Source organism: Pezoporus flaviventris, unplaced genomic scaffold (assembly GCF_033815535.1).
Source record: "Pezoporus flaviventris isolate CSIRO_AGI_PZ_B2104156 unplaced genomic scaffold, CSIRO_AGI_Pfla_v1 ptg000040l, whole genome shotgun sequence".
In the NCBI taxonomy this organism is placed as follows: Eukaryota; Metazoa; Chordata; class Aves; order Psittaciformes; family Psittacidae; genus Pezoporus; species Pezoporus flaviventris.
In genome coordinates, this window is record NW_026892588.1 from 10,432,647 (window position 1) to 10,457,004 (window position 24,358).

At 47.0% G+C, this 24,358-nt stretch overlaps 1 protein-coding gene across 1 annotated transcript; it reads left to right on the forward strand.

The window, feature by feature from the left end:
- Positions 1 to 3,009: 3,009 nt before the first annotated feature.
- CUNH3orf70 (chromosome unknown C3orf70 homolog) lies at positions 3,010 to 24,169 on the forward strand. Its single transcript, XM_061465253.1, has 2 exons — positions 3,010 to 3,369; positions 20,961 to 24,169. The coding sequence occupies exons 1-2, from the start codon at positions 3,192 to 3,194 to the stop codon at positions 21,515 to 21,517; spliced, it is 735 nt and encodes a 244-aa protein (XP_061321237.1). The 5' UTR covers positions 3,010 to 3,191; the 3' UTR covers positions 21,518 to 24,169.
- The last annotated feature ends 189 nt before the right edge of the window (positions 24,170 to 24,358 follow it).

A 24,358-nucleotide genomic window follows, 5' to 3' on the forward strand; every position in this document is an offset into this window, starting at 1 on the left:
GCCAGGAATGTCACTTGTTGCAAGTCTGACCATTCGAAGCTATGTGAGCATGAACTGAGGCAGTGCAGTTGTTGGTGACACACAGTGCAAGCTGGCTGTAGTTCATTCTTAATCTTGGGGACCTGCTTCTACTTTCATGTGAGTGTCTGGCTGCACATCTAAGCTTTCTGCATAGCGGGGTTGCCAGCTTTCAGTGCTGAGGATATTTGGTTCCAGCCCTGCAAGTACCTATGGTCTCCTCCATGCAGCTGCAAAATTGTTAGATGTCTTTAATTAAGCCAGTGAACTCTGCCAGTGCAGCAGATGCCTCCATTAACTGCTCAACCACAGGCATTTTGTGAAACAGTAAAGAATGGGAGTGCACCAAAGGAGAGAATTGCTTTAGCTTTGATCACCATCCCCTGCAGCATTGGGTCTTCAAAGGGAGGCAAAAAGCTCCCTGCCTTATGGTGTGCTAAGAAGCACTGTCCTGCAGTGTGTGTCCGAATTTGCTGTGGCTCTTGAGGTTTGTCAGAAGCGTATACACCATTTCTGTAACCCATTTCATTTCTTTTTAACAGAAAGTGATCTTACAGCCCACAGACTAGGTCTGAGAGCAGCTCAGAAGGTGAAACAGCAGTAGAGAGGGAGAGCTCCACACCAGCACATAGAAGACACAGTTCTCCTTCTGCAAGGGGTCTCGTGGGAGCTCAGCTGCATCCTCTCTTTGCTGCTGGGGACTCCAGGGAACAGGACGACAACAGGACAATGTCAAAGAAACACCTGATTTCGCAGTCAGTTTCTTCTCGGCTTGCAAACAGCTGAGCAAGGTCCTGAATGTGTACAGATTTCAGTGGGATTTTGGCAAAACAAAGACAGGTAAGCCTTGAGAATTTATTTGGAAAGCTCACTTTCCAGTGCAATTAACCCTGGAGGAATTTAAAATCCATAGGCCTGTGAAGTTCCCTCAGTCCTGATGATCGGTTTGAGGAAGGTTCAAAGCCCCTGCTCCGTGCAGCTAGGCAACCATCTCCTGCCCAGTTAGGCTAGTTTCATGGGTCCCTGCAGCCCTCAGCCAGCTCTGATTGCTTTTATCCCAGCAATCAAAACCAGCCCCAGAAACATCCATTTAGCCTGTGCAGAGATCTCCCTTGAACCATGGGCAGCCAGCCTGCTGAGAGGGAGAGGCTGCAGCCCCCACTTGCACATCCCAAGGGCGTAAGCTGGGATGCAGCTGTGTATGCCCAGGGCTCACCTAGCACTGAGATACTGCAGGAGGGAGCGAAAGACTCCCTGAAACCATGTAAGAGCAGGAAGGGCAGCAGCAGACCAGGTATGTGCTGACTGCCCATGTGCGTTGCATTGAAAGGAGGCTGGTATACCGCAGGTGAGCATTCCAGCCTTCCCACTCTGGGGCTCAGTTCAGAAGGGACCAGCAGGACTGTTTTGTGCAGCCTCCCTTGTGACACAGGACAGAGACTTCCCCACCCAATGAGCCCTCCATTTAACCATCCAGCCGATGAAACTCCATCCTCCAGCGCCTTTGCTTTGGGGGGAAAAGAGTGCTGTGGGTGTGCAGCATGAGTGCTGCGTACATGCATACAGCTAACGAGTTCAGCAGCCTGACTGAGGGTAGGGTAGTGCATGGGTTAGGAGCTGCTCAACTGTATGTGTTGTTTTGGTGGGTCTCAGCCTTGTGGCTCAGAATTGGTACAAGCAGTGAAACGTCCCAGGGCCAGCAGCACTGCAGGGAGCTGGTCTGTGCTGCCAGGCAGGGACGATGGCCAGAGGCCGAAGTCTCAGTGCATCTCTCTGCTCTGTAGTTATGATCCATATTCCTTGTTTTTACCCATGAAGCACATAGCTGATCACAGCAATACACCTGCAGCTTGATTGTTCTTCAGCTCTTTTGGTTGGCAAGAAGCAAATGATTCTCTCAGTGCATCTTCAGGAGGGGGGACACCATGGGGACACCTCTGGGATCTATCCCAAGGATAGACCCCAAAGGAACTGTCTGGGAATATTCTGGAGAACACATGAGTATTTTTTCACTACTTCTGACAAAGAGCTATCGGGTGTTGTACAAAGATAAATGACTATGAAACTGACAGGTCTGCTCTAACAGAAAGCTGAATTCAACTCTCCTACTACTGAGCAGAGGGGCAACAAAAACAGTTTACTTTCAAACATGACAGGGGAACAAGCCCACCACTACACTTTGGAAACCAAATCATGTTGCCCCTGCTCAAGATAAATCCAAACTTTAATTCTGGCCTGAAGATATGATTGTCAGAGAATAACAATACACTTCCATTATTAATCAAAATTGTATCTACCGATATTTTACAGAAATGGAAGGCAAAGGTTATCTGTTTTAAAATTACTGCATGCATAGAAAGAAATAGTTTCCTCATTAGATGACCTGAGAATAAGTAGCAAGAAGAATAAAACAACAACTGCCTCTGCCACAGCCCACGTGTACAGCTCAGTCTCCTGGTTCGTTGACTCGCAGAGGTGATCTTTGTCCATGCCATCTGGTAAAATCGCCAAGTGCCACACACTTGGAACACTCAGATCACTTGTACCTGGTCACATAATCGAGCCTGCTTGCCTCCTTCTCGTGCTCCTTGGAGGCTGCTGTTCAGATGCAAAGATGCCTGGATATCATTTAACATGCCAGGCAGGGTCCAGATTGGAGCTCTTCACGCCCTACCATGGCAGAGGCAAGCAGGGGATGGATGCTCCATGAACTAAATGCCTGGCACCGTGGCCTGCCGGCATTGCTCACCTCTGCTGGGAGCCAGGCTGGCCCAGCCAGGGTTGGTCTCTACCGGTGCACGTGTGCTCCTGCACCTACAGGAGACCTTTGAAAAACAGGTAAATCTCACAGCGGGTCCAAGCTCACTGCGGCAGGTGCTCTCAGTGTAACCCCCGTGCGCAGGGCGGCCCCCGAGCTCACAGCCCGGGCTCCCCAGGGTTACCGGTCCCGGCTGCGGGCGGTGCCGAAGGACGGGCGGAGCCGGCGGGGCGGGGCGGCCGGGCCCTGCCCGCGGCGCTGTCCCCCGCGGCGCTGGGCGGGCGGGCGGTCCCCGCTGCGGCTCGGCGCCTTCTCCTCCTACTCTTCCTTCTCCTCCTCCTCCACCTCCTTCTTTTCCTTCTCCTCCTCCTGCTGGCCGCTGCGGCGCGGGGGCTGCGGGCGGAGCGGCGGCGCCATGAGCGGGGCGGCGGCGGCGGCGAAGAGCGAGAAGCTGGACGAGGCTCAGGCGCTGGCCCGCAGCTGCGCGGGCAGACCCGACTTCCAGCCCTGCGACGGGCTCTCGCTCTGCGCCACGCACAGCCACGGCCGCTGCTTCCGCCTGCACTGGTGCTGCCACCTCGGATGGTGCCACTGTGAGTGAGTGTGAGCGACCCTACCGCGCGGCCCCAACGGTCCCCGCGCGCCGCGCTGACCGGGGCCCGCCTCACCGCCCCGTCCCGTCCAGTCCAGTCCTCCCCCAGCTGCCCCTGCCTGCTTGGCGGCCGCAGTGGGGACCCCGGCGTTGAGGCTGATGCGGTGGGACCCCGAACTTGGGGCGGCGGCGGGGCTCGAGAGCTGCCTCAGGGCCTGGCGTCCGGACACCCCTCAGAGCTGCTGTGGCACCCCGCTGGTGCTGCGTACCGCTGTCCTCATGGAGCGGGCGTTCACTAGCGTTCACTTCGTTCTCGGGTCTAACTGTCTTGTTTTTGCAGGCGTGCGGTTTAAAAACCCTTCTGAGTAGAGAAGTGCTTTAGGGTATCTATGTAACAGTGACTGCTTTAAAACCCGGCGTTGATCCGATTCTGTTGAAAAGGCGCCCGACCAGTTTAATATCTGTATTCAGGTACTAATGCGTATAGTAATGGAGGCTGGGATTGAACTGTAGATGTCCAAACATAGTTTGATGAATAATTAATCACATATAGCGTTGAAGAGCAGGCTTTTCAAACAGTGGGTCGATACGAGGTCAGGAAGTGGTGGTGGAGCTGTGTACTTAGGTCGTACTGTGTTTTGGAGATCTTAAAGCCTGAATGGTTGGGGTTAATGTTGGACACTTATGTGAGGGTTGCTTGGTGCTGCTGAAGGTATCCCTTGACTCCTGACATCCCCTTTTTTTAGAGTCTGTCGCCATCTCTCCTTGTAGTTTAATCTCCTACATGGATTCCCTCTCACATACACACCCCTGATGGGGAAAAGCCACCTTTTATTTGGAGCTTCTATTGGAATTAAATACACATTCCAGGAATTTTGCCTTGATTTGGGGTTCATTTGAAATCACTTCAGAAAAATGGCTTGTTTTTGCTGCCTGTGCCCTGAAATGAGTACTGTGTGGTGGCACAAGTGGCTATGTGAGAAGGTACTGTAGTCACCTGCTGCACAGAGACAGGGATGACTCATTGGCACTTCATAGGTAACACGAAGGCCCTCAAGTTGTGACCTAGATACACTCTTTTCCAAAACGTCTCTGGTCTCAGTTGTGGTCGCCATCAAGATAGATGAGCATATACGCATGCTGGAGTACAGAATCAGAGCTCAAAATGGTGTTGATAAACTGATGGTGTTACCTGAAATCAATCGGGGATCATCTTGGGAAGGGGAAACCAAATGCAGAGCTGGGAACATCAGGAGAAGTAACATTGTGGAGAAGGATCTGGGGATTAAGGTGGATCGCAAACTCAGTGTGCGTCAGCAGCAGGAGGCCTTTCTGGTAAAAATCCCAAACCAGAACCCGAGCCTTCACTTGGGGATGCATTAACAGGAGCATTGCAAGCTTGCAATTTAATTAGTCTCTTCAGCTCAGCAGTGATGAAACCAGACTGATGAGCTTGGTTTTGAGCATTGCACTTCAAAAAGCTGTCAGAGAATTGGGGAGGTTCTGTAGGAGATCAGCTTAGAAAATATGATTTACAGCAGGGTGCAAAAGCAGAGGGGTTTCTTTTGCGGTAAAAGACTGATGGAGGGAGGGTAGAGGAGCTTTGCAAAGTGTAAAGGTGGCCTTGCAAAGAAAGCTGTGTTCTAGTCCTCTGCACAGACTTAGTAAATAACCAGTTACCACTTACCTGTGGCAAGAAAAATGTAGGTTTGGATATTGGAAAATATTTTAACTAGGAAAAGAAATGAATCAATAGAACAGAGTACTTAAAGTGAGAAATCACGGTCTTTGAAAGCCTTTAAAGAAGGCTTAGACTGGTGTCTTTTACGAGTTGCTTGGAGCTGATTCCCTCTTGGAAGGACCACACAAGATCGTATCCAACCCTGAGCTTCCGTGGGGCAATCACAAGATTTAAATGTAATTAAAGCTTTTGTAAGAAGTATGGACTTCCTTCTTAATTCCTCCTGTATGACTAAGGAACCTTTGAGATATATTTGCCCCATGAAACTATTTTAAATGAGGTCTTTTCTTGTTTAATCTTCTGACAGTGATGAAGACGTGCTCCTTATTGCCTCCTTATGTCCTCGTGCACTTTCAGAGCTAAGGATCGCTTTGTATCCTGCTCCTGCAGAATGAGTTGAGTTGGACTTAAAAGGAGTGAGAATGAGGCCCATAATGGAAAATCATATAGAGGTCAGAGATGTAATTAAACAGTGTTGGGAGTTATCTTCCATAAACATAGTACTGTAATATTGACTTGGGAATTCTCAGAGGGTTCTTGAAAGTGGTTTTCTGTGACTCTTAAGAGCTGTGTTGGGGTACAGGAAGCTCTACATCAATTAAAAAGGCCTTTGAAGTATTATTTTCCATCAGTGTCCGAGGTCCTGGAGAATGTCAACTCGGTTAAAGCGCACTTACACTGAAAAATTACAAAAACTCACCACCACTACGGTGAGTAGATTGTCTTCTCATGTGTATTCAGGATCACATCTGCTTACTTCAATGACAGAGGCAATTTAGTGTTGCAGAGCCACTAGGCTATAGAAGTAATAATTGAGAAAGAACCTAGTCTGAATTCCCCAAAGCCATTTTTGTTGGCACGCTCTGAAGTGAACAATACTTTAAGGGCTCTCTTTACCTCTGATGTTTCTTTCTCCATAAAATGGCAATAATAGCTGGCGGGCAAAATTACAGAGACTGTTGTGTATCCAAACAGCTCCAAGAACCTCAAGTGCTGTGGGTACCTGTATGACTTCTGTGTCTAAGCCTGGGAGTTTATTTCAGGTCATTTTCAGTCAGTTTTGGACTTGGTGAGTAGCAGATTTCCCTCTGAGATGGGAGATGGTTTTCTAGTGTGCCCCTGAGCCTGGGAGGTCTGAACCCAACTAAAATCTGTAAGCAGGCGCACACAAGATGTGCAGCACCAGTGGGCCTGGAGAGGCTGCAGGAGTGAGGGCTGGCAGGATGCGTAGGGTGTCACTGCCTGGCTCTGTGGGCATCAGGGATCCGGGAAAGCAGGCAGCACCCTGTATCCTGCTGCAGCAGGTATCTACAGCATCGTTCCCCTCTGTGCTGCCAGACATCTATCTATACACTCCTGTCTCCATGTGGAAGCAGGATGAGGGTTTAAGCCTTCTGACTCCTCTTTCCCATAGGGAAGAAGGTGTTTCGGCTTCAGCCCCTAAGTTTGTCCATTTACACATTTCTCTTGCTTGTGCTGTGCCCTTTCAGTCTATCCCTGCGTGCATTCCCCTTGCCAGGGTGACAGTCCCCTGTACACCTTCCTCCCCTTCCGTGTGACAGCCTTGTGAGGTTTTGTTTATTAGATGCAGGTTAGAGCCTTAAATTACTCAGATCTACTTTTTCCAGAAGTCAGAGAAAACATGCGCCAGAGGCAGGTCTGCAGCAAGGCACCTGCCTTCCTTTCCTCACCTCTGGATTTCTGCTGCAGCTCTGATTTGCACTGACGCTGTCTGTGAGGCTGCTGGCCGTGTAGTGGCGCCAGCTTCTGTCAGAAGGGCTCAAATCCTTGGCGTTACATCTGTATTGACAGCAGGACTTTGATTTTACTTCCTAAGAACTAGCCCACCAGAGAAAGCACCACACTTGATACAAGATTGGCTTCATCACTGGACAGTGCAAAATAAGGTGTTCTGTTGCAACTGTATTTCTTAATTTGAATTTCTTGCATTATGTTAAAATACTGTGTAAAACTCAGTACGTTATGTTGCAGTTATCAAGAATATGTCATGAATAATGGTTCCACAACACTCGTTTCGCAGCAATATAATACTATCAACAGATAGTAATTCTGCTACCTTGTATTAGCCTTTCCATGATCAGCATCAAAAAAGCAGGCTTTTAGATACTTAAATCCTCTTACATATATTAAAAATAAATGCAGCAAATGAATTTCAATTTGCCACTTCTGCGAGATTCGGCTGTTGGGACCATTTACAAGGAAACAAACTGATCATGGATGAAAGCTGTGAGTCTCCTTTGGGTGGTCAGAAAGGGAAAAAAGCAGTTATTAGGCTCAGAAGTGTAAATTGTTGTGACAGCAGAGGTTTTAAAAAACAGGAGTGCTCCCCTGCCCTTGTGTTTTGCTAAGTGGTGTGTAGCAGTTGGAGGTCTGCCTTGAAATAGCTTCCTGCTCCCTGGAATGCATCATGTAATTATGGGACTGTTATGCCCCGAGTTTAGATGCAGACCTGCCAGTTTCTGCATGAGGTCAGGCAGGCTTGGCAGGAAACCCAAGAAACTGTCATTCCTTGGCCAAGAGAACATGGTTTTATAGGATGGGTGGCACACCGTGGAGGGCTTGTGTTTTCTGAGTAAGGAGAGGAGGACTTACCTGATATTGGCTGTGCCAGCACATATTCTGGGGATGCAGAATGCAAATATACTTGAATTGCTTGTTCATCTGCCAACTGAGCAGGAAGCCCAGGATTTCTCTTCATTCTCAGGGCAAGCTCCATTGCTTCCTCACTGTGTCTGTTTTAGAGGCATCTGCAAGTCCCCTGGAGGTGCACAAGCCAGTTGTAGTTTTGGGTCTGCAGTCAGTCTCTGCTGTGTGTTTGAGTGGGGAGAGGTGATTAACAATCTCCCACAGCTGCTGCCAGGGAATGAAGCAAATCAGTCACTGCACCTGGGTGTACTCTGAGCAGATACTTGTTCCGTACATTCTTTTTTGCTTGAAATACCAGTGGTTTTCTTTGGTAACATTTTTAAAATTGAAAAAAAAAGAAATTAAAAAAATAGTTTTGTTGTCCCTCTCCATTGAGGCCAGCCTTGGTTATACCTCTTCCAGAGAGAAAGATGTGCTCTCAAATGTCACATCACATCTCCTTGCTGTCCTCTGGCAGCGTGCACACGCTAGTTCCATGCACCAGGAGCTGGTATTTTCCCCTGCTATGCAAGGATGTGTGCAGCATTTAGGTAGCTCTGCACACCAGTAGCTTTTCTGTGGTGTCTCTCCCACCTCTCAAGCAACAGAAGCGATCAGCAGGGGCTTTGACAATCTTTGAAGCCCATGTAATTATTCAGACCCCAGTCTGCCTATGGGAACTGTAAGCAGGGAATCAGCAAGGCAGCCTTTAAGTTTCCTGCAACAGATCACTGGTAAGAGAGCTAAAATGGTTATTGACGGTATTCAAGTGTACCATGACAGAGGTGGAGGGGGGAGGGAGGGTCTAAAGAGGGGCTGTGTCTGCCTGCCAGAGAGTTTCTGTTGGAGAAGTTCATGTCAGTTCATGTTAGAGAAGCAGCTACTGCCCTGGAGGGGGATCCTAAAATGAGCCCTTGGGTACTCTGTAGCACTGCACACATTGTAGATCTCCAAAAGCCTTGCTTGTGTCCTGGAGGGGGTTTCTTTATATTGGCTTTTTGGTGGCTCTCTGCCACATCCAGGAGAGAGCAGAAGGGCAGTAGTGTACCAGTGCTTCACTTGTGTCTCTGCAACAGGTAATGCAGACTGGAAATAGCTAGCCTGGCACTTGTGGTGGCAACTTGAATTTCTAGCAGTGCTCTTCTACAGGGCAAAACTACATCCTGATGATTGAGTTGTTGGATAAACATGAAAAGGGAGTTGTCACATGCTTATCTTCTAAATTCTGAACCTGAATATTTGGAGCATATCATACATTTTTCTTTGTGGGAAACTGTCTAAAGGAATGGAGTAGTGGGACTAGGAACTGGATCTGGGTGTTCTCTGAAAACTGGACCTGAGGGTTCTCTGAAAACATGGTTTGTCTTGATGAGAGGATGATTACAAGGCGCAGGAGATACAGGCTTTTTTCATTTGCTTTTGCTGTGAAAAGGATTTGAACATACATCCAGTTTAAGCGTGTGTATGTGGACAAAATGTTTGTGCACAAGCAAGGCATTATGCTGAGCACCAGGCAAGAGCCACAGAAAGGTGGATTTTTCAGCTTGTAATGGGAAAAGGCTTTTAATGAGGATTTGATGCCTGTGGCTGTGCAAGATCTTCTCTTCACCTGTATTTTGAAGAGCTATGATGTTCCAGCTTCATTTCACTAAGCTGTACATAATGAAGGAGAGAATGTCAGCTTAATATATTCTGAAGTGTTACTCTAAGGGAAAACACTTATCCACCAGTTTTGATGGGTGCACCATTCTGGACCTGGATGGCATTTTGTTGCTCTGCTTTTAGTTATAATCTGCAGTTCACAATATGAATGTACTATTGATGCTGTGTCTCTGAAAGAGAAACCACAGGTGTAGATTCATCATACCCTGTGGGAACATCAGTGCCTTTAAAAGAACCTGCTGACATTAATTTTGAAATCCTTACTATAATGCAGTTATGTATTATAGTAAGGAGACATACATGTTCTATTACTATTAATAAAACCCCTGATACCACTTAAGAGGAATAGACCACAAGAAAATCCTTGAGTTCAAGTTACTTGCTGTAAGTACACCCTGTAGGACTAAATCTTCTATGTTTCATACAGGCTTGAATAGAAATCACTGCACTTCTTTCTCCAAAAGACCTGAGAAAAAGAGGCCTTGTGTACCAAAACACTTCCTGCCAGCCAAAAACTCTTGTTTGTCATGCATGACTGTGAGGCTGTGTTTTGTAATCTGTCCATCCATCTGAAGAGCGTGATGCACAAATTATTATGTCTGCTTGCCCAAAACTCAATGATCTGCTAGTAAGAGCCTCTGAGATTTGCAGCTAAATGACCCTTCTCTATAGTTGCTTGAAAGGTTAACCCACTGTTTTCATAAAGCCTGCTCAGGACCACCCTAAAATGACAAGTCTCTGGATGTTTCCTCTGAGAAGCAAGTAATTCCAAAAGAAAAGTTAATTATCATTGCATCCTGTCAGCTGGTGTGGTTGTCTTGTGAATTCAGGGCACTCTAAAAGGCTTCTTGGTGAAGGCAGCGCCTCTGCTCCTGCTCGGAGATCTTCATTCTAGTAAAAGGTTTCAGGCACTTTTCTCACTGCAAAGTAACAGCTCAAAGATAACATTTGTATTGGAGTACAATGCCTGTGGCAAGTGTGTGGCTTCCTTCCTGGACTCTGTAGGTGAGGAAATCTGTTTGCCAGCTTGAATCTGTGAATGTGCTTACTCCAAGCGCCTAAATGCAGAAGTGTGTAACTGCAGTGCCTTCTAACATATCCTTGCTCTCGTGGTTATTGATGGAAGTGTCTTGAACTGCAGCCCGTGGTCATACCCTTGCATTGCCCTATGAGACAAAACTGAGTCACAAGATTGTAATCTTCATGGCTTCCATCCTGCAGGTCTGCAGAGCTGACAGTGTGCTCAGGTTTGCTGGAAGCACTGAAAAGGGCTTTCAGGTACTTGGCACAGGACCTTGAATTTCCGGGCAGCACCTGTGTACTCATCAAGCATGTTTTGTTGCTGCTCCTGTTGACGCAACCAGCAGAGCTGGGCTTGTAAAGGATGCAGATCTTGGGGTGGTTTTATGTAATGGCTCTCAATTTAACCAATGTTGCCTTATGCTTCATGACTCATGTCAAGTCTTGGTAACTTAGTTCTGCACACTGATAAGGCTATACCAGAAATTCTTGTTTTTCTAAAGGACAAAAAGCAAAATGCTTTACTTATAAACATTGTAAGATGTTTCAGAATGATAACTGTGACAGTGTGGGCTTAGCTGTTGATGGATGGCACAAGCTTATATTAATGTAAAAACCTGGTTAACGGTAAATTGAATTCCAGGTAGTGCATATATATATATATATATGTACCTCTCTCTCTCTGCATATAAAGTGACCCTGTTTTAGTGTGTTGTGGTTTTTATTCCAGCACCTTCATGGATTCATCTTCCCACAACATACAGAGTATGTTTTCATGACAGCTTTGATTCTGCCACTGATCAGTTTTTATGTATGACTGATCACAGAATTCAAGAAGTGCAGTTGGTGCAATTTGGAGATGTTTTTGCCAGTAGCTGAGTTTATTCACGTAGATGGAAGTCAAAAACCTACTGGGAAAGTAAAATCTGATTGCTTGGCAACTGGGCCTTGTTTTTAGTATACCCATACTTTAATTTAGGCAACGTAACAGTTGGAATTCGTACATAACCTATGTTGTAAAACAGTTTCAACAAGAGGCATGCATTTGTATTCTTGTCCTCACTGGTGGCTGTGGAACTTGAGAGCCCACACATGTGCTCTCAAAACTGCATGTTTTGCTTGTGTACTTGCACCCAGCCCTGAGATACTCTCCCTGCTGTGCCCAGTGAGAGCATGTTCTGCTGTTGTCCCTCTCACTGCTTGATGCATGACGCTGGTGCTGGAGCACACCTGCAGCAGTTTCAGGCAGGGTGCTTGTCTGCTTCATGCTGTGTAGCTGCCTGTGTTGTTGGCATTTCAGTGCTTTGCTGATCCTGAGCCACATTGCAGATGTTTGCATTCACAAGTGCCACTTGTCCCTGGTGAAAGCTTCAGACCATGAGGTGTGCCAGGGTGGACTGATCTACTCTTGCAACCTTTCTGCAGTCCACCATTTGCCTGCCTATAGGCAGGGCAGGCAAAAAGAGACACATTTTTCCTTGTTTTTCCTACCCTGTGCCACTAGACCTTAGCATTCCTCAGCTGGTCTTGTGAGATCTTGGCTCTCTGAGTATGAAACCAAGTGCAGTGCTCTTACCTCTCTGCTAGTGTTTGCTCCCACCTGAGTCGTCCAGCTGCTTTGCCTGCCATTTGCCCTCAGTAGCACTGTGTGACATGATGGCCCTCCTCCTCCTCTCCTCCAGTGGTGGCACTTCATCTGTTTGCTCATGCAGAATGTTGCTGGAGCCCATACCCCCTAAGGGAACAGTTGGTATCCATACCTACACACATCAGTTCCATGTGGTGATATATTTTGGGTGCAAGCCAGGAGAGCAGCCCTTTAAATTCTCCAGAAATGGGTTCTGTAATAGAAACACGAAAAATGGTTTGAAGTATGAATGGCAATGTGTGTAGATAGGCAGCAGAAAAAGGAATAGTATGGGGGTTAAAAGAATGGCCTGTACTGATAATAGGGACACTGTTACCCTCAGTGAAGTTAAAGAATGTGTTGTTTGTCAAGCCAAGAAAGCTTGGGCTCTGGTAAGGCCACTGCACAGCAGGAAACCGAGCACTCTGACATGAGGAAGGCAGCAGCATAGGTACAGCACACCACATATGCCGTTGTTTCTCCTGTCAGCCCACCAGAAGAACAGGCTGTAGCCGTAAAGGTGTGCCTGTTCCAAGCTGCAAAAGCCAATCTCCTGACTCAGTTGTCCGTCCAGGCTGTCTCCTGTGGGTGCAGAGTATGGGTCTTTCTTGCATGGTACAGTCCTTTGGAGAGGACTTGAAGAACCCATGAACTGTTCTGCTTATTTGAGAATTCACAGGAAAACAGTCCCATGGTATACAGGGGCTCATGGGTGCCCCTCTGCGGTATGTACTGCACACCTGAACGAGACTATAACTTGTCTCCCTAGTGCCTGTGATTTCTCTATAGCAGGAAATGCCTTCATTTTCTAGGTAGCTTCTGACACTGATCTGTGCTGATCAGTTACCATATCAGCACACTGTCTGTCTGCATGAAAATGATGGGATGCTGAAGCTTGAGCAGATGGTGCACAGGGATGGTTTTGCAGAATAAATATTTAGCACTAAGCTTTTTTTTTTTTTTTTCTATTTTTTGTACTGATTTTTTTTAAGAAAATGTAGCATAACTTGAAGGACAAATCTTTTCAGGGAAATGTGCAAACGTGGCTGTTCTCCCCTTTATGGCACTTCTCATGGGTACTGAAATGAAACAGCTCCTTTCAGGACACACGTGTGGTGTGCATTGTTGTTCACTGGGTGTCAATATTCTGTTCCCTAACAATGGTTAATAAGCAAATGTGTCCCCTTCAAGAGGGTTTATAGCTACGTGAAACATTTCTCAAGCTCTCTGGGTTGCTTTTTCTCTAACTCCGGTAAATTCATGCAAGCAATGAGAGGAAAGAGCAGGGATGACAGAAGAAAGCTGCAGGGTCTGTTTGCATTTAAGAGTTACCTGCTCTAAAGGGAGGTGCACAGAAAAACCTCAAAGGCTTAGACAGCTCACAGCATGTACCGTCATGATCCTCTTTGTATTTAAAACAGATCAAGACAAAAGGGCATTAAAATACAAATTTGATGAAGAAAAACTTTCCGTTCCCCCCCCCCCCCCTTCTTGGTTTCTTGTGAAAAGCTTATGGCTCATCAAGTCAAGGGCTGTCACAGATGTTTCTGCTATTCAGCAATGAGAGGGAACACCTCTCAGTCACCTGAGAACTGGCAACTGTTCAAAATCACCACTGTAGAAACACTGCTAGACCGATTCTTTTCTGTGCTTGGATGAGGTTGGGAATGGGATGGATTTGTTAGTGCTCTGAAGTAGGTGATTCTGTGCAAAGGTGCTGTTTGTGATGATACACTTCAGTTAGGTCAGAGTCTGCTAATGTTTCCTGGTATATTTCCAGGCTGCTAAGGTCCTGTTGCATGACTTCTTTTTCATTTATGGTGGTGGTAGGGTAACTGGTGTTCCTTTGCAGAGCTGACTTGTATCCTTGGAGTCTCTTTTACGGTCACTTATTATGCCTTCCAGCTATTCAAGAAGTACTGGAAACATGCAGGATGTTCCGTTTGCCTTCCCCACAGTAGAAATTTGTTTGAACAAATTCAGTGCATTTTCAAAGTTCTTTAGAAGAAGCTCAGGGCAAGGTATCACTTCCATTAAGGTATTGCATATCTTCATCTACAAGGCTCCTTCCACGTTGACAAACACTTCAGTTGTGCTTCATTATGGCCACCAATAGCACAGTTCAGCTCTATTTGATCTTGCACTTTAAATCTGGCAGTGCCTGTGTCCTGAAATTTTCTTTTCCTCTGGTGGCTTATTCTCTGTCTCATGTTCCTAACACAGCCCATAATGTTTTGCTACATATGCCATGATGGCTATTCCGTACGATACAAAGAAATGGAAACTGGGTTAGGGTGGGCTTTTTTTTTAACATCTGACATCTGTAAATGTAGTCCAGGGTTTCTCCTTCCATTTGTTCTCTCCCCTCTGGAAGAGCTATTACTATGCTCTATGCAAAGTGTAATTTGAAGCTATTATAGTCCTTGGTGAATATTTATAGTTAGGGTAATCTTTGTTTGCAAAGGTTTGTTGTTCCAAGCTGTGCATATAAGAGGAGAGAGAAAGAGGGAGAAAGGCCAGAGGCAGTCATTTTATCCTCTGTTGCAGCCTGCGGGGATGGAAGGCAGTATCCCAGTGTAACTCAGACCACTATCACACTTCTCTGCTGAATATAGTAGGTACTTTAAGCAGGTTTAGGGTGTGGAGTGTCCTTCAGTATACATCTCTGGACTGTGGGCAGTGAGCTTTGCTTTACCCTGTAGAAGATGAAAACCATCCCTCTGACTTTCTGCTTTGTCAGTGTTGAAATGAAACCTGCTTCCTTCCCTTGTACGGGCTGGGTCCGACCGTGGGCCAGTCTGGCACGGCAGAACTGTCTGCCACCAGTGCCACCCACCGCCACGGGGAGCTTGGAAAACCAGCTGGGTGTTTGACAGTTTATACATGGTCCTTGGGTTACAGTGCCAATCCAGGCAGCAACACAGGACTCCAGCTTGTAGCTGTCATCACCTGCGAGACAACTTCATTCAGATGTCAGAGGGGTGTGCTTCCAGTCAGCTTTTCCTAAAGAAACAGACTTGTCTCTCCTGCCACTCTGATGACATAGGAAACAACTCCCACTGGAATAATGTTTGGGAGTTGTCCATCTTTTGCTGTGCAGAAAGCTAGAGCTCAAGAAGCTGATCTCCAAAGTCTCCCCACGCAGAGAAATGTGGAAGAGCAGCCTTGCCATGAACTCTCCTTGGAGTAATGCAGAATCCCTCCAAGCTAACACTGTCTCCTCTTATACATACATGATTAATACTTGCTTTGCATTCACTCCTTCAAAGCTGTGAAGTATCTAATTAGTTTGGGTTTTTTTCCATGTTTTTCATAGTGGGACCAATTTCCCCTCCCACGTAAGCTGATCTGTTTTGGCAGGGTTCTGTGTGGCAATACAAGATCCTTGCAGGGCTGGAGTAAGAGTCACAGCTGACTGCAATGGAAGATCACTGATGCCATTAGAAAGGTATAGGTTCAAGCAGAAAACAGTCACCAGCATTTAACAATCAGCTCTCTGCTCTCAAACCATGGGCACCACCCTCCATAGGCCTTTTGCATACCCTTACCCAGTGGGAACAACCAGCTGCCCAAATATCAGCCCATGTGCTTTGCCCTGCCTTTGAAGCCACTGCTTCATCCTCTCCAAAGCACACACCGCAGCCAAAGGCAGTGGAATCTCCAGTGGGGTTAGAGCTGGTTCTCCCCCAGTGTCTGTTGGTTAGATTCTTTCACCACAAGCACCCAGCTCAGGTGCATGGGAGCAGTTCCTCGGCCATACTGGTCGAAATGAGCCAGGTTATGTTAAATAACGTACGGTCAGCAGGTCTTTGTTAACCTTGCTGCTTTTTGGAGAGTAAATGAGCTGACAGATTGGAGTGTGTAGAAGTACTTGTCCAAGCACCTGTAGGGGAAAGAATATGTATGAAAAAAAGCTTTTATATTTCAGTTAAAAGATGTCTAAATGTCATGCATGCAAACAGATACACACAATATGTATCACTGACTTAGACTCATAAGACCCTCAGCTATCTTTCACCATTTCCTAAAGCGCAGTACACTTCATGGTGTTATGGGCAAAATATCCTCCAAGGTAGCATTCTGAGAGGGAAAAACTGAGGGTTTGTGATGAGAAATCTCGCTGCTGAATAATGCATTTAGTATGGTCTTTTTAACATGCCAAACATGTTAATGAGTGCCAGAGGTAAACTGGAACACCAGGATGAAGGGAAGTGGAGACTAAAATCTTCAAGCAGCACCTCTGCTTATTTCATGGTTAAGTTACTTTGTATTAGCCATGGAAATTGCTGCTGTGCCTGTTCAGTGAGGATGCATGCAGACTGCTCAATTAGCAAAAAAACAGAAATGACCTCATGGCTCGCTTCTGAAGGCGGGTATGTATTTATGGTTTTGTAAGCAGGAACACTATAATACAGCTTCCAATCAATCAACCATATAGTTCTGGTAATCAAAGCCACAAACAGGCTTTAAATAGATAGTACATGGAAGTATGTGTCTGCTTTTGGGGATAAACAGTTTTCCGTGGTGCAGGGGTTTGCTGGAGATCTGCAGGTCGTGATAGAGCTTACTGCTCTGCTGGGTTCTGCCTTAACGTGCTGGCAGGTGGCACTGGGGGCATGGAGGCATGGCTCTGGTGAACAGCCTCCATCCGGTTTGGCAATAAAAATCCTATTCCTGTGAACAGAGAAGCAGGGAGATAAGCACTGCCCAGAACTTACTTCCTTGGGCACGGTGAATAGTGGTTTTGCAGTTAAGTATTGCCATTAGTGTGTGCTAATTTGGTTTTTAGGCTTTCACAAGGGTCAGCTGAATCATGAAGAAATGGAAAAAAGAATCAGTCCGTTTTAATTGTGCTCCAATGGCTCTAACTGTGTGACTGGGATCCAAGAGGAGCAGTGTTTATGGCGGGTAACAGTTCACCAGTACATAACAGCAGCAAGTGTAGATACTGGTGCAGGCAGGCACAACAGTTCAGTGTAGCCTACGTACCTGCTTCTTGTTGCCTCGTATTTCATTATCTCATCTGTTAGCATATGACTGTCATGGGTAATTGAGACTTACCATGATGAGAGTTTTGTCAGAGCCTCGTTTCACATGTTTCCTGTTAAACGCCCAGGAGAGGAATGGGCTGTTTTTCACCCTGAGCCTTTTTGCCATAGTGGTGGAACTGCAGAGCCAGAACTACCGCTTCCCCACAGCGGCTGTTGCAGTGCTCGAGAACTTCCCAGACTTGTGCACACGCAGCAAACTGCTTCTCACAGGAGCTGCAGTTTAATTTTGGACACGTGTTCAGCACGTGCGGAGTTTTTCCTCCACTGAATTACCATCTTCCGCGTAGGCAGCGGTGGCAGGTGACCCAGGAAACAGCTTGCAGCGCAGTGTCTAGTCTGACATCTGGATTTGTACAAGACACCGTAATTTACGGGAGCATTCATCAGTACAGCTCAACTGCAGAGTTCTTCAACTGACTTGGTTGGAATAAGTAGGCAATCAATTACATGCTAGCATATTGAAAGGAATGCATCGGAATAGGTGCCCCAAACACTATTTTATCATACGCTTTTGCCAGCTGTTTGAAGTCAGCAGAAATACTTTTCTTGATTTCAGTGAGAGTTCAATCAGGCTGTTATTTTTTCATACAAATATTAAAAGAACTTTGGGGCTCATGCTTTTGGATAATTTTCTGGGAAAAGCTCGCAAGCTGCAGGGGCAGAGGCACATCTTATTTTTAAGTTTCTGCATTTATTTTTCATTGGCTGTATCATGGCTGATGCATTTACACACATTATGTAGGCTAAAGAGTTGTAACGGAGGCTGCAATCACAGCTTTGTCCGTGATTCAGTCTGACAGTCCCAGCTGTGAGTACGAGCACCCCTTAAAGAGATCTGATCCTGTTCTAAACCACAAGTTTAATCTGAAATAAACTTGGCCCTAAAACAAGCTAAAACTTAACAAACTTGTACCAGAATTCTAAGGAAGTGTAGAAATAAGTTCCTGGAGAAAAACTTGGTTTTTCCATTGGGCAGTTCCTGGTTTACCCTGGCAGAGCTTGTCCTTGGAACATGAGGAAACTTTGGGCTGTTCCAGGGTCACACACATGGAGATCCCAAATCCTCTGTTAACAGAGTAGCAGCTGTTTTCTTTTACCTTGAAATTAGTGCCAGCAGGGCAATTTTGAAACACACAGAGGACTACCTCGTGCTGGTGCAATGGTAAAACAAGCAGCTGAGCTCCCAGGTAACACCTCATCTGCCCCTGCCCCTGCTTCTTTTGGGGAAAAGTCAAGCTGATGAATCAGATTCATCATTCCATGTCCACGCTTGGCTTAAACCCCCTGCTTTCTCCCCCACACTGCCTCCCAGCCTTCTGCCAGCACATCGTGGCTATTTTAAGTGGAAAAATATAACCCTGTTGTACAGATACCTTTTTTACTTGAGCCTGTTAAAAACCTTCACCAGCGGCATCCATGGATGCTTCAAGTAGAGGTGGCACAAAACTGAGTTGAGAATTTTTTTATCACTCGTTGTCAATGGAAGAGAATAGGAGCCCACACAGGAGCACTCCAGATAGAGGAATAAATACAGCATCGTGGTTTTAGGCAAGGGTAGGCTGCATTTCAGTTTCCATGAGCTGAATGCTAGGCATTCCAGCCAGCAGCACACTAATTGGTCATCTGCATTGCTTTGCAAGAAAAGAGCATCTTTAATGGCCATTAATTCCAAAGAAGGATTTCTGGAGAGCAGTGGATGGCAGGAAGCCGTGGGCTGCTGCTGTTACAGTGGGTCTGCCCACCTGCCCCCAAGGCAGTGACTACCAGTACTGAAATATCTGTGATGCTGCTCCAAAGGGCACCAGAGGAATAAGGGCCCTGCTCTGCCTGCGGTTGAAGTGTTCAGTTGTTTGATGCAGGCACTTAATTCCTCTGAGTCACACTGAGTTTTGTCTCTAGACGATGGTATGTTGGAAAGATGGGAAGTGGAGAGGATGGCTTTGTATTTTCTGTCATCCAGCCACAAACAGGAGGGAAAAAAGCATCTTTTATTTTCACTGAGCTTTTCCGTGAGCTCCGTTAACAATTATCATTCCACAGCTTGTAAGAAAGAAGTGCTTGATGAGGTATTCAAGGGGAGCTGGTCAGATCTGTTCATGAAATGTTCTTTTCCCCTGCACACCCACTGCTGCCGTCTCACTGCTCTCATTCTGGCTGGTCTCCAGGGCTGGGCTGTTCTCAGCATGGCTGGTTCCTGTGAGCCCACTTCCAGTGTCGGCTTCCTCACAGCACGCTCCCCTTGGCTCTGTGCTCTCTGTGAAGCTTCCTCTGTTCTCCCCATCCTGCAGCAATGGGAGGTTATGTCGTAGCAGAGGGACGTGGCTGATGTCACACGAGCCATTTCCCTTCCAACAGCAATAGTGCAGCAAGGGTGGGAAAAGCCTTCCCAGTGCTCCAGGCTTCCCCACTGATGTGCCGGAGCAGGGCTGGCAAAGCACAGGCTGTGCGTGGGCCCTGGCGCAGCCAGCCAGCACCCCGGAGGCTGCTGCAGCCAAGAGCTGGGATCCCTCAGCCTATCCCAGGGCTTTCACCCTGCTGCAGGGGCACTGGCTGCAGTCAGAGCTCTTCCCACGTCTGGGAAGGACGCCCAGGCTGAGGTTGGGATTTGTTTATGGCAGAGAGGAATAGCAAGGAGGGCAAGCAATCCCTTCCTTGAGGAAAGTCCTTCTCTAGTGCTGCTGTCCCAGGCCACGCTCAGCCTCCCTGAGTGGAAACGCAATCACTGCTCCGATTTTCCAGAGGAATGGGTAATTCAGGGGAGAAGGGCTGCACCTACCTCTGAGCTGCAAGCACAGGAATGCGTGGCAGGTCTCATCACGGCACAGCCCAACTCATTAATGCGCCTTTCTGCCCCTTACCTGGAGAGCTTCAAGCATCCAAACCAGCCCTTCAGTGCTGTGGTACTTTTCTGCCTTGGCAAAGCATTTGAACTCGTGCATCAAAACTCCTCCTCGAGCCCCAGTACTTGTAGGTCTTCTGGAAATCTGTGTTGTCACAGTGTACGAGCCCCTAGAGAGACATGAATCTTGCAGAGGCTTCATGCAAATAAAATGCAGCATTTACAGGCTTAGGCGTTGCCTCAGGTTCTCAGTTTTTCTTAACAAAGTACTGATTTTCTACTCTTTTATTTATTTCTTTACTAAAAGATGTTCAGTTCACACTTGTTTCAGCTGTAGAAAATCAACATAATCCTATTTTGTTACTACTTAAGCAGACAATCAGGATGCCAAAAGCATTTCTATGGCTTGAGAATTCCCTTATTTTCTGCTTTAAAGTTCTAATTGTAATCATGTATGAATCTCTGGTTTATAATATGGAAAACCATAATTGAGTCCCCAGAAAAAGAATGGGAAACACATGCAGGGAGACTTGGTGTAATTTTGAATAATAATAATATAATAAAATCTTGATCATTATAGCAAAGACATGAGCTCAAATTGCTCTGTGTTCGGTGAAAAAAACAAAGTCTGAGCATCTTTTCAGTTCTTGTCCCCCTCGAAAGGGGTGCTGTCAGCCTTGCCATCTGTCCCACCTCAAAGCTATGGAGCTGTGCCCCTGCAGTTAATTTTCCAGAGTTAAGTGATGTCCTGCAGCTGTGTTCAAAGCAGGGGCAGGGAGAGAAGTAGGACTGCGTAAGGACAATTGTGCTTATGCACAGTATTAAGCATCAGAGAATCCATACCAGGAGAGGACTAAGGACCCTGAGGCCATTGCAAACAGAGCAGCTGCTGAGCACAGGGAACCGCTGGTTGTTCTTAATGGCCAAAGGCAAGCATCATGTCATCAGTTTGTTTCTGACTTAAAGATAATGATCTTTAAGTGCTGCTTTTCTGTTTTCCCCGCAGGTAAATACGTCTATCAGCCCATGACACCCGTAGAGCAGCTTCCCAGCACTGAAATACCCATTCGTCCTCGGGAGTCTACAAACACCATCCAGATCTCTGTGTCGCTCACCGAACACTTCCTGAAGTTCGCCCCGGTCTTCCAGCCCCCTCTGCCCCCTGACTCCCCGCAGTTCTGCACCATCGCAGACCTCTTCATTGACAATTACCGAGTGAAATGCATCAACGGGAAGATGTGCTACGTGCAGAGGCAGCCTCCCCCCGTGCCCCACAAGATAAAGCCTGAGGAAGTCCCTGTTCGCAATGCCTTAATCACAAAAGAGAGCAATACACCAAAACCAGATCACTGCTCGTCCCCTTCCAGCTCTGAGGACTCTGGGATCAATGCGGTGGGGGTTCACTACATGGAGTCGTGTGATGAGGACACGGAGGGGGTGGCTGAGCTAAGTTCAGAAGAAGATTACAGCCCGGATAGCAGCTGGGAACCAGATGAATGCCCGCTCCTGTCACCCTCGCAGTGCGAGATGGAGGTGATTGAGACTATAGAAACCACTGTGTGATCCAACAAGTTGGTATCAGATCAGTCCAGTTCCCACTCAGTAATGTTGCTTTTGTAGTATTTCTATTTTCTGTTTTCTCTGACAATCCTTTTTTTCCAGTGCACTTGATATTTCAGATTCCTCATGGGAGTGCAGTCACAGGACATGCATATTGGTGAACTAGTAGCAGCCTGAGCATGTTCTCTGAGCATGTTCACTGAGCATGTTCTCGGCCTGATCAGATCTCCCAAGTCTGCACGTAAGGTAGTGATAGATCTTAAGACTTTTATAGCTGAAACAGGCCCTTTTCTTGGTCTGGGTTACATCATATACTACTTCCCATCCAAGGATGTGCCACTCGAGATGTTTCCATCTGTCAGGATGTTTGCAATGGGCCTCCAAAGCACAGAGGGTGAGCTGGTGCAGCACGCCTGCAAGCAGCAAAACCAAGTAGCCCTTATCCTTTCTCCAATAGCTACGTGAGGTACCGCAACCAGAGGCTCTGTCCATCTCCCTGTCCTTGCGCATTGTCCATCCTCTTTGTGCTGGTGTGATCCTTCTTGCAGGCCATTGGCACCACTCTTCCAGCAGGTTGGTATGGCAGGCTACAGAACGCACAAAGTGCCTCCAACTTCACTACAGGCTATGCACCGAGCATCTGCTGAGTTAGGTCAGGCTCTGGAATCTCCTGAGAAGGCAACTGTTGCCCCAGAGGGGGATTGGTTGCCTGGATCCCACTGGTCCCTTTTCTCTACAAGGATTTCAGGAAGGGGATCTGGCTTTCACAGCTTAGCAGGAGAGGGAGCAGGCAGAGATGAAGCGTGGCCATCTAACTACTACCGTGCTAGACCGGGTGCGAAACAATTGGCAAAGGAAGTGACTACCTCCAAACACACAAAATCCACCCTCGGCTCTGCCTGCTGCTCTCTGCTGTGCTGTTTGGTGCCGGACACGTGCACTCAGGACCAAACGGCCTCAGGGCCTGCATCTGCCCGAATAACAACAGAACTTTACACAAGTAGTTACCAGCCACACCACTGTGTCGGCAGAGCTTGGGGACTGGAGGTGCCCAGGGGAGGTGGCCCAGGGGCTCAGGAGTGTGCACACTTGTTAAAATACAGCCTAAGGTTGTTCTAGCAGAGAGAGAAAGCTTCGGCTCCTGCTCCTTTGCACCCAGTTCAGGAGCAGGCCCTGAGCAAGGGGTTCCTCAACCCGCAGGTTGAGAGCAAACTGTCTCACTGTGGGTTGGTTTCAGCCCTGCTTGATGAAACAACAATGTCCTTCTGGTTTCAGCGAGCTGGAATCGGTTGGAGTCAGTAATAACTGTGTTTTCAACAGCATCACTGAACTTCTTGGTGTATTTGCTGTTTACCTTTCAGAAGTCATTGGTGAATATAAGGCTGTATAAATGTGTACAGTTTAGTGGTTGATACTAGATTATAGTCCATGTTCAAGGGTGGCTCATCGCTCTCACTGTATCCTGACAATGTACTACTAATTTTATACACTTTGTAATCAGTATCTTTAGGAAGCGTTTAGGCAACAGTGTGTGTGTGTGCACATGCGCGTGTGCTCGGAGTTTACCATTAATGGTTATAAAGTAATACTGTACTTTTTAGACTAACACCTTCAGACAAAAATAATAGGGTTTATAGTTTTGATGACTTAACACAAAGAAGTGCAGTGCTTGTTAAATGAGGAACTTGGGTCATTGCATGAACAGATAACATCCTCACAAAGCACCTGGAAATACTCTGGTTTTAATGAGGGCATTTAAATGAAGGCCGTAGGAAAACTGAATAGGATTTATTTATTTTTTAAGGGCAGGGCTGTCTTTCTTGGTTAACTGAGGTTTCTAGCAATGTTTTAGTGTCTTTTGACCATTCAGACACATTCCATAGGTAGAAGGAAGCATTATGTATAAACCTACGACATTTACTCATATTTAATCTTTCAATTGTAATCTGAGCGGAGCATTGGAAAAAGCTCACTCTTATGCCTGGCCTGCCTGAGCTTTCTTCCAGAGGCAGCTCCTCCTTCCTGGGAGGATGGGTTGGGCTGGGTGTTCCCAAAGGACTATGGGCAGTGAGGACAGGGTCTCCTCACCCCTCTCGCTGTGGGTGCCAAGCACAGGGAGGGTCACCATGACCCTCTGGCTTGGCATGAGCTCACCTTGTTGTTAAGCAAGCAGGAGCCGCCTCCTCCTGCTGTCAGGGGGCACCGGCTGTGAGCGCAGTGAAATGACGTTGGGTGTCGATGACCAAGACTTACCGTGGGGTCCTGTGGTCTTGCAGGTTTGTATGACTGTTGTCAGGATACGTTCTTTACTAACTGTAAGTAATTAGCAATATTCACAAGCTGTGAGTGTCTCCTACCCAGGATTTGTTCAGATGTCTTAAGCACAATAAGCTGCCTCTTCCCTCTGTACCTGTAAAACGTCAGTGGAGCAGCCTCGTGTGGAACGGTGTTTCGTCAGCCAGCACGGTGGCCCGTGTGTCACCGTGCTCCATCGCACACCCCAGTTCAGAAACACGCTCGCACAGAAACGTGGTTTCTTTTCTTTGCACAAACACGGGCGTACGTGTGCTGTAAGAGACGTGCCCTGGGCTCACGCTCCATGCTGCCAGGGAGAGGTGTGTATATTTCTCTTTAATAAAATACTAAGCAACTGGAGCTCTGCTTGTCCTAACTGTGTGTTTGCCACACCAGAGGGAAACATTCTCATGTTTCCAGTAAAGGAAAAGCCAGGGGAAAGACGGCAGGGAAAAGAGCTGCAAGCCTAAGCTGAGGTCTGCCAGCAGCCCCTTGACTTACCTCTGGGTGAGTAGGCCTACATATGGCTGCAAGCTGGGAACATCAGCC

Excerpts from the sequence above, each read along its gene's own strand:
- CUNH3orf70 (XM_061465253.1), top strand. The coding sequence starts at position 3,192 with ATGAGCGGGGCGGCGGCGGCGGCGAAGAGCGAGAAGCTGGACGAGGCT. Across the intron at positions 3,370-20,960 it reads CCACCTCGGATGGTGCCACT|GTAAATACGTCTATCAGCCC; the intron begins GTGAGTGAGTGT and ends TTTTCCCCGCAG.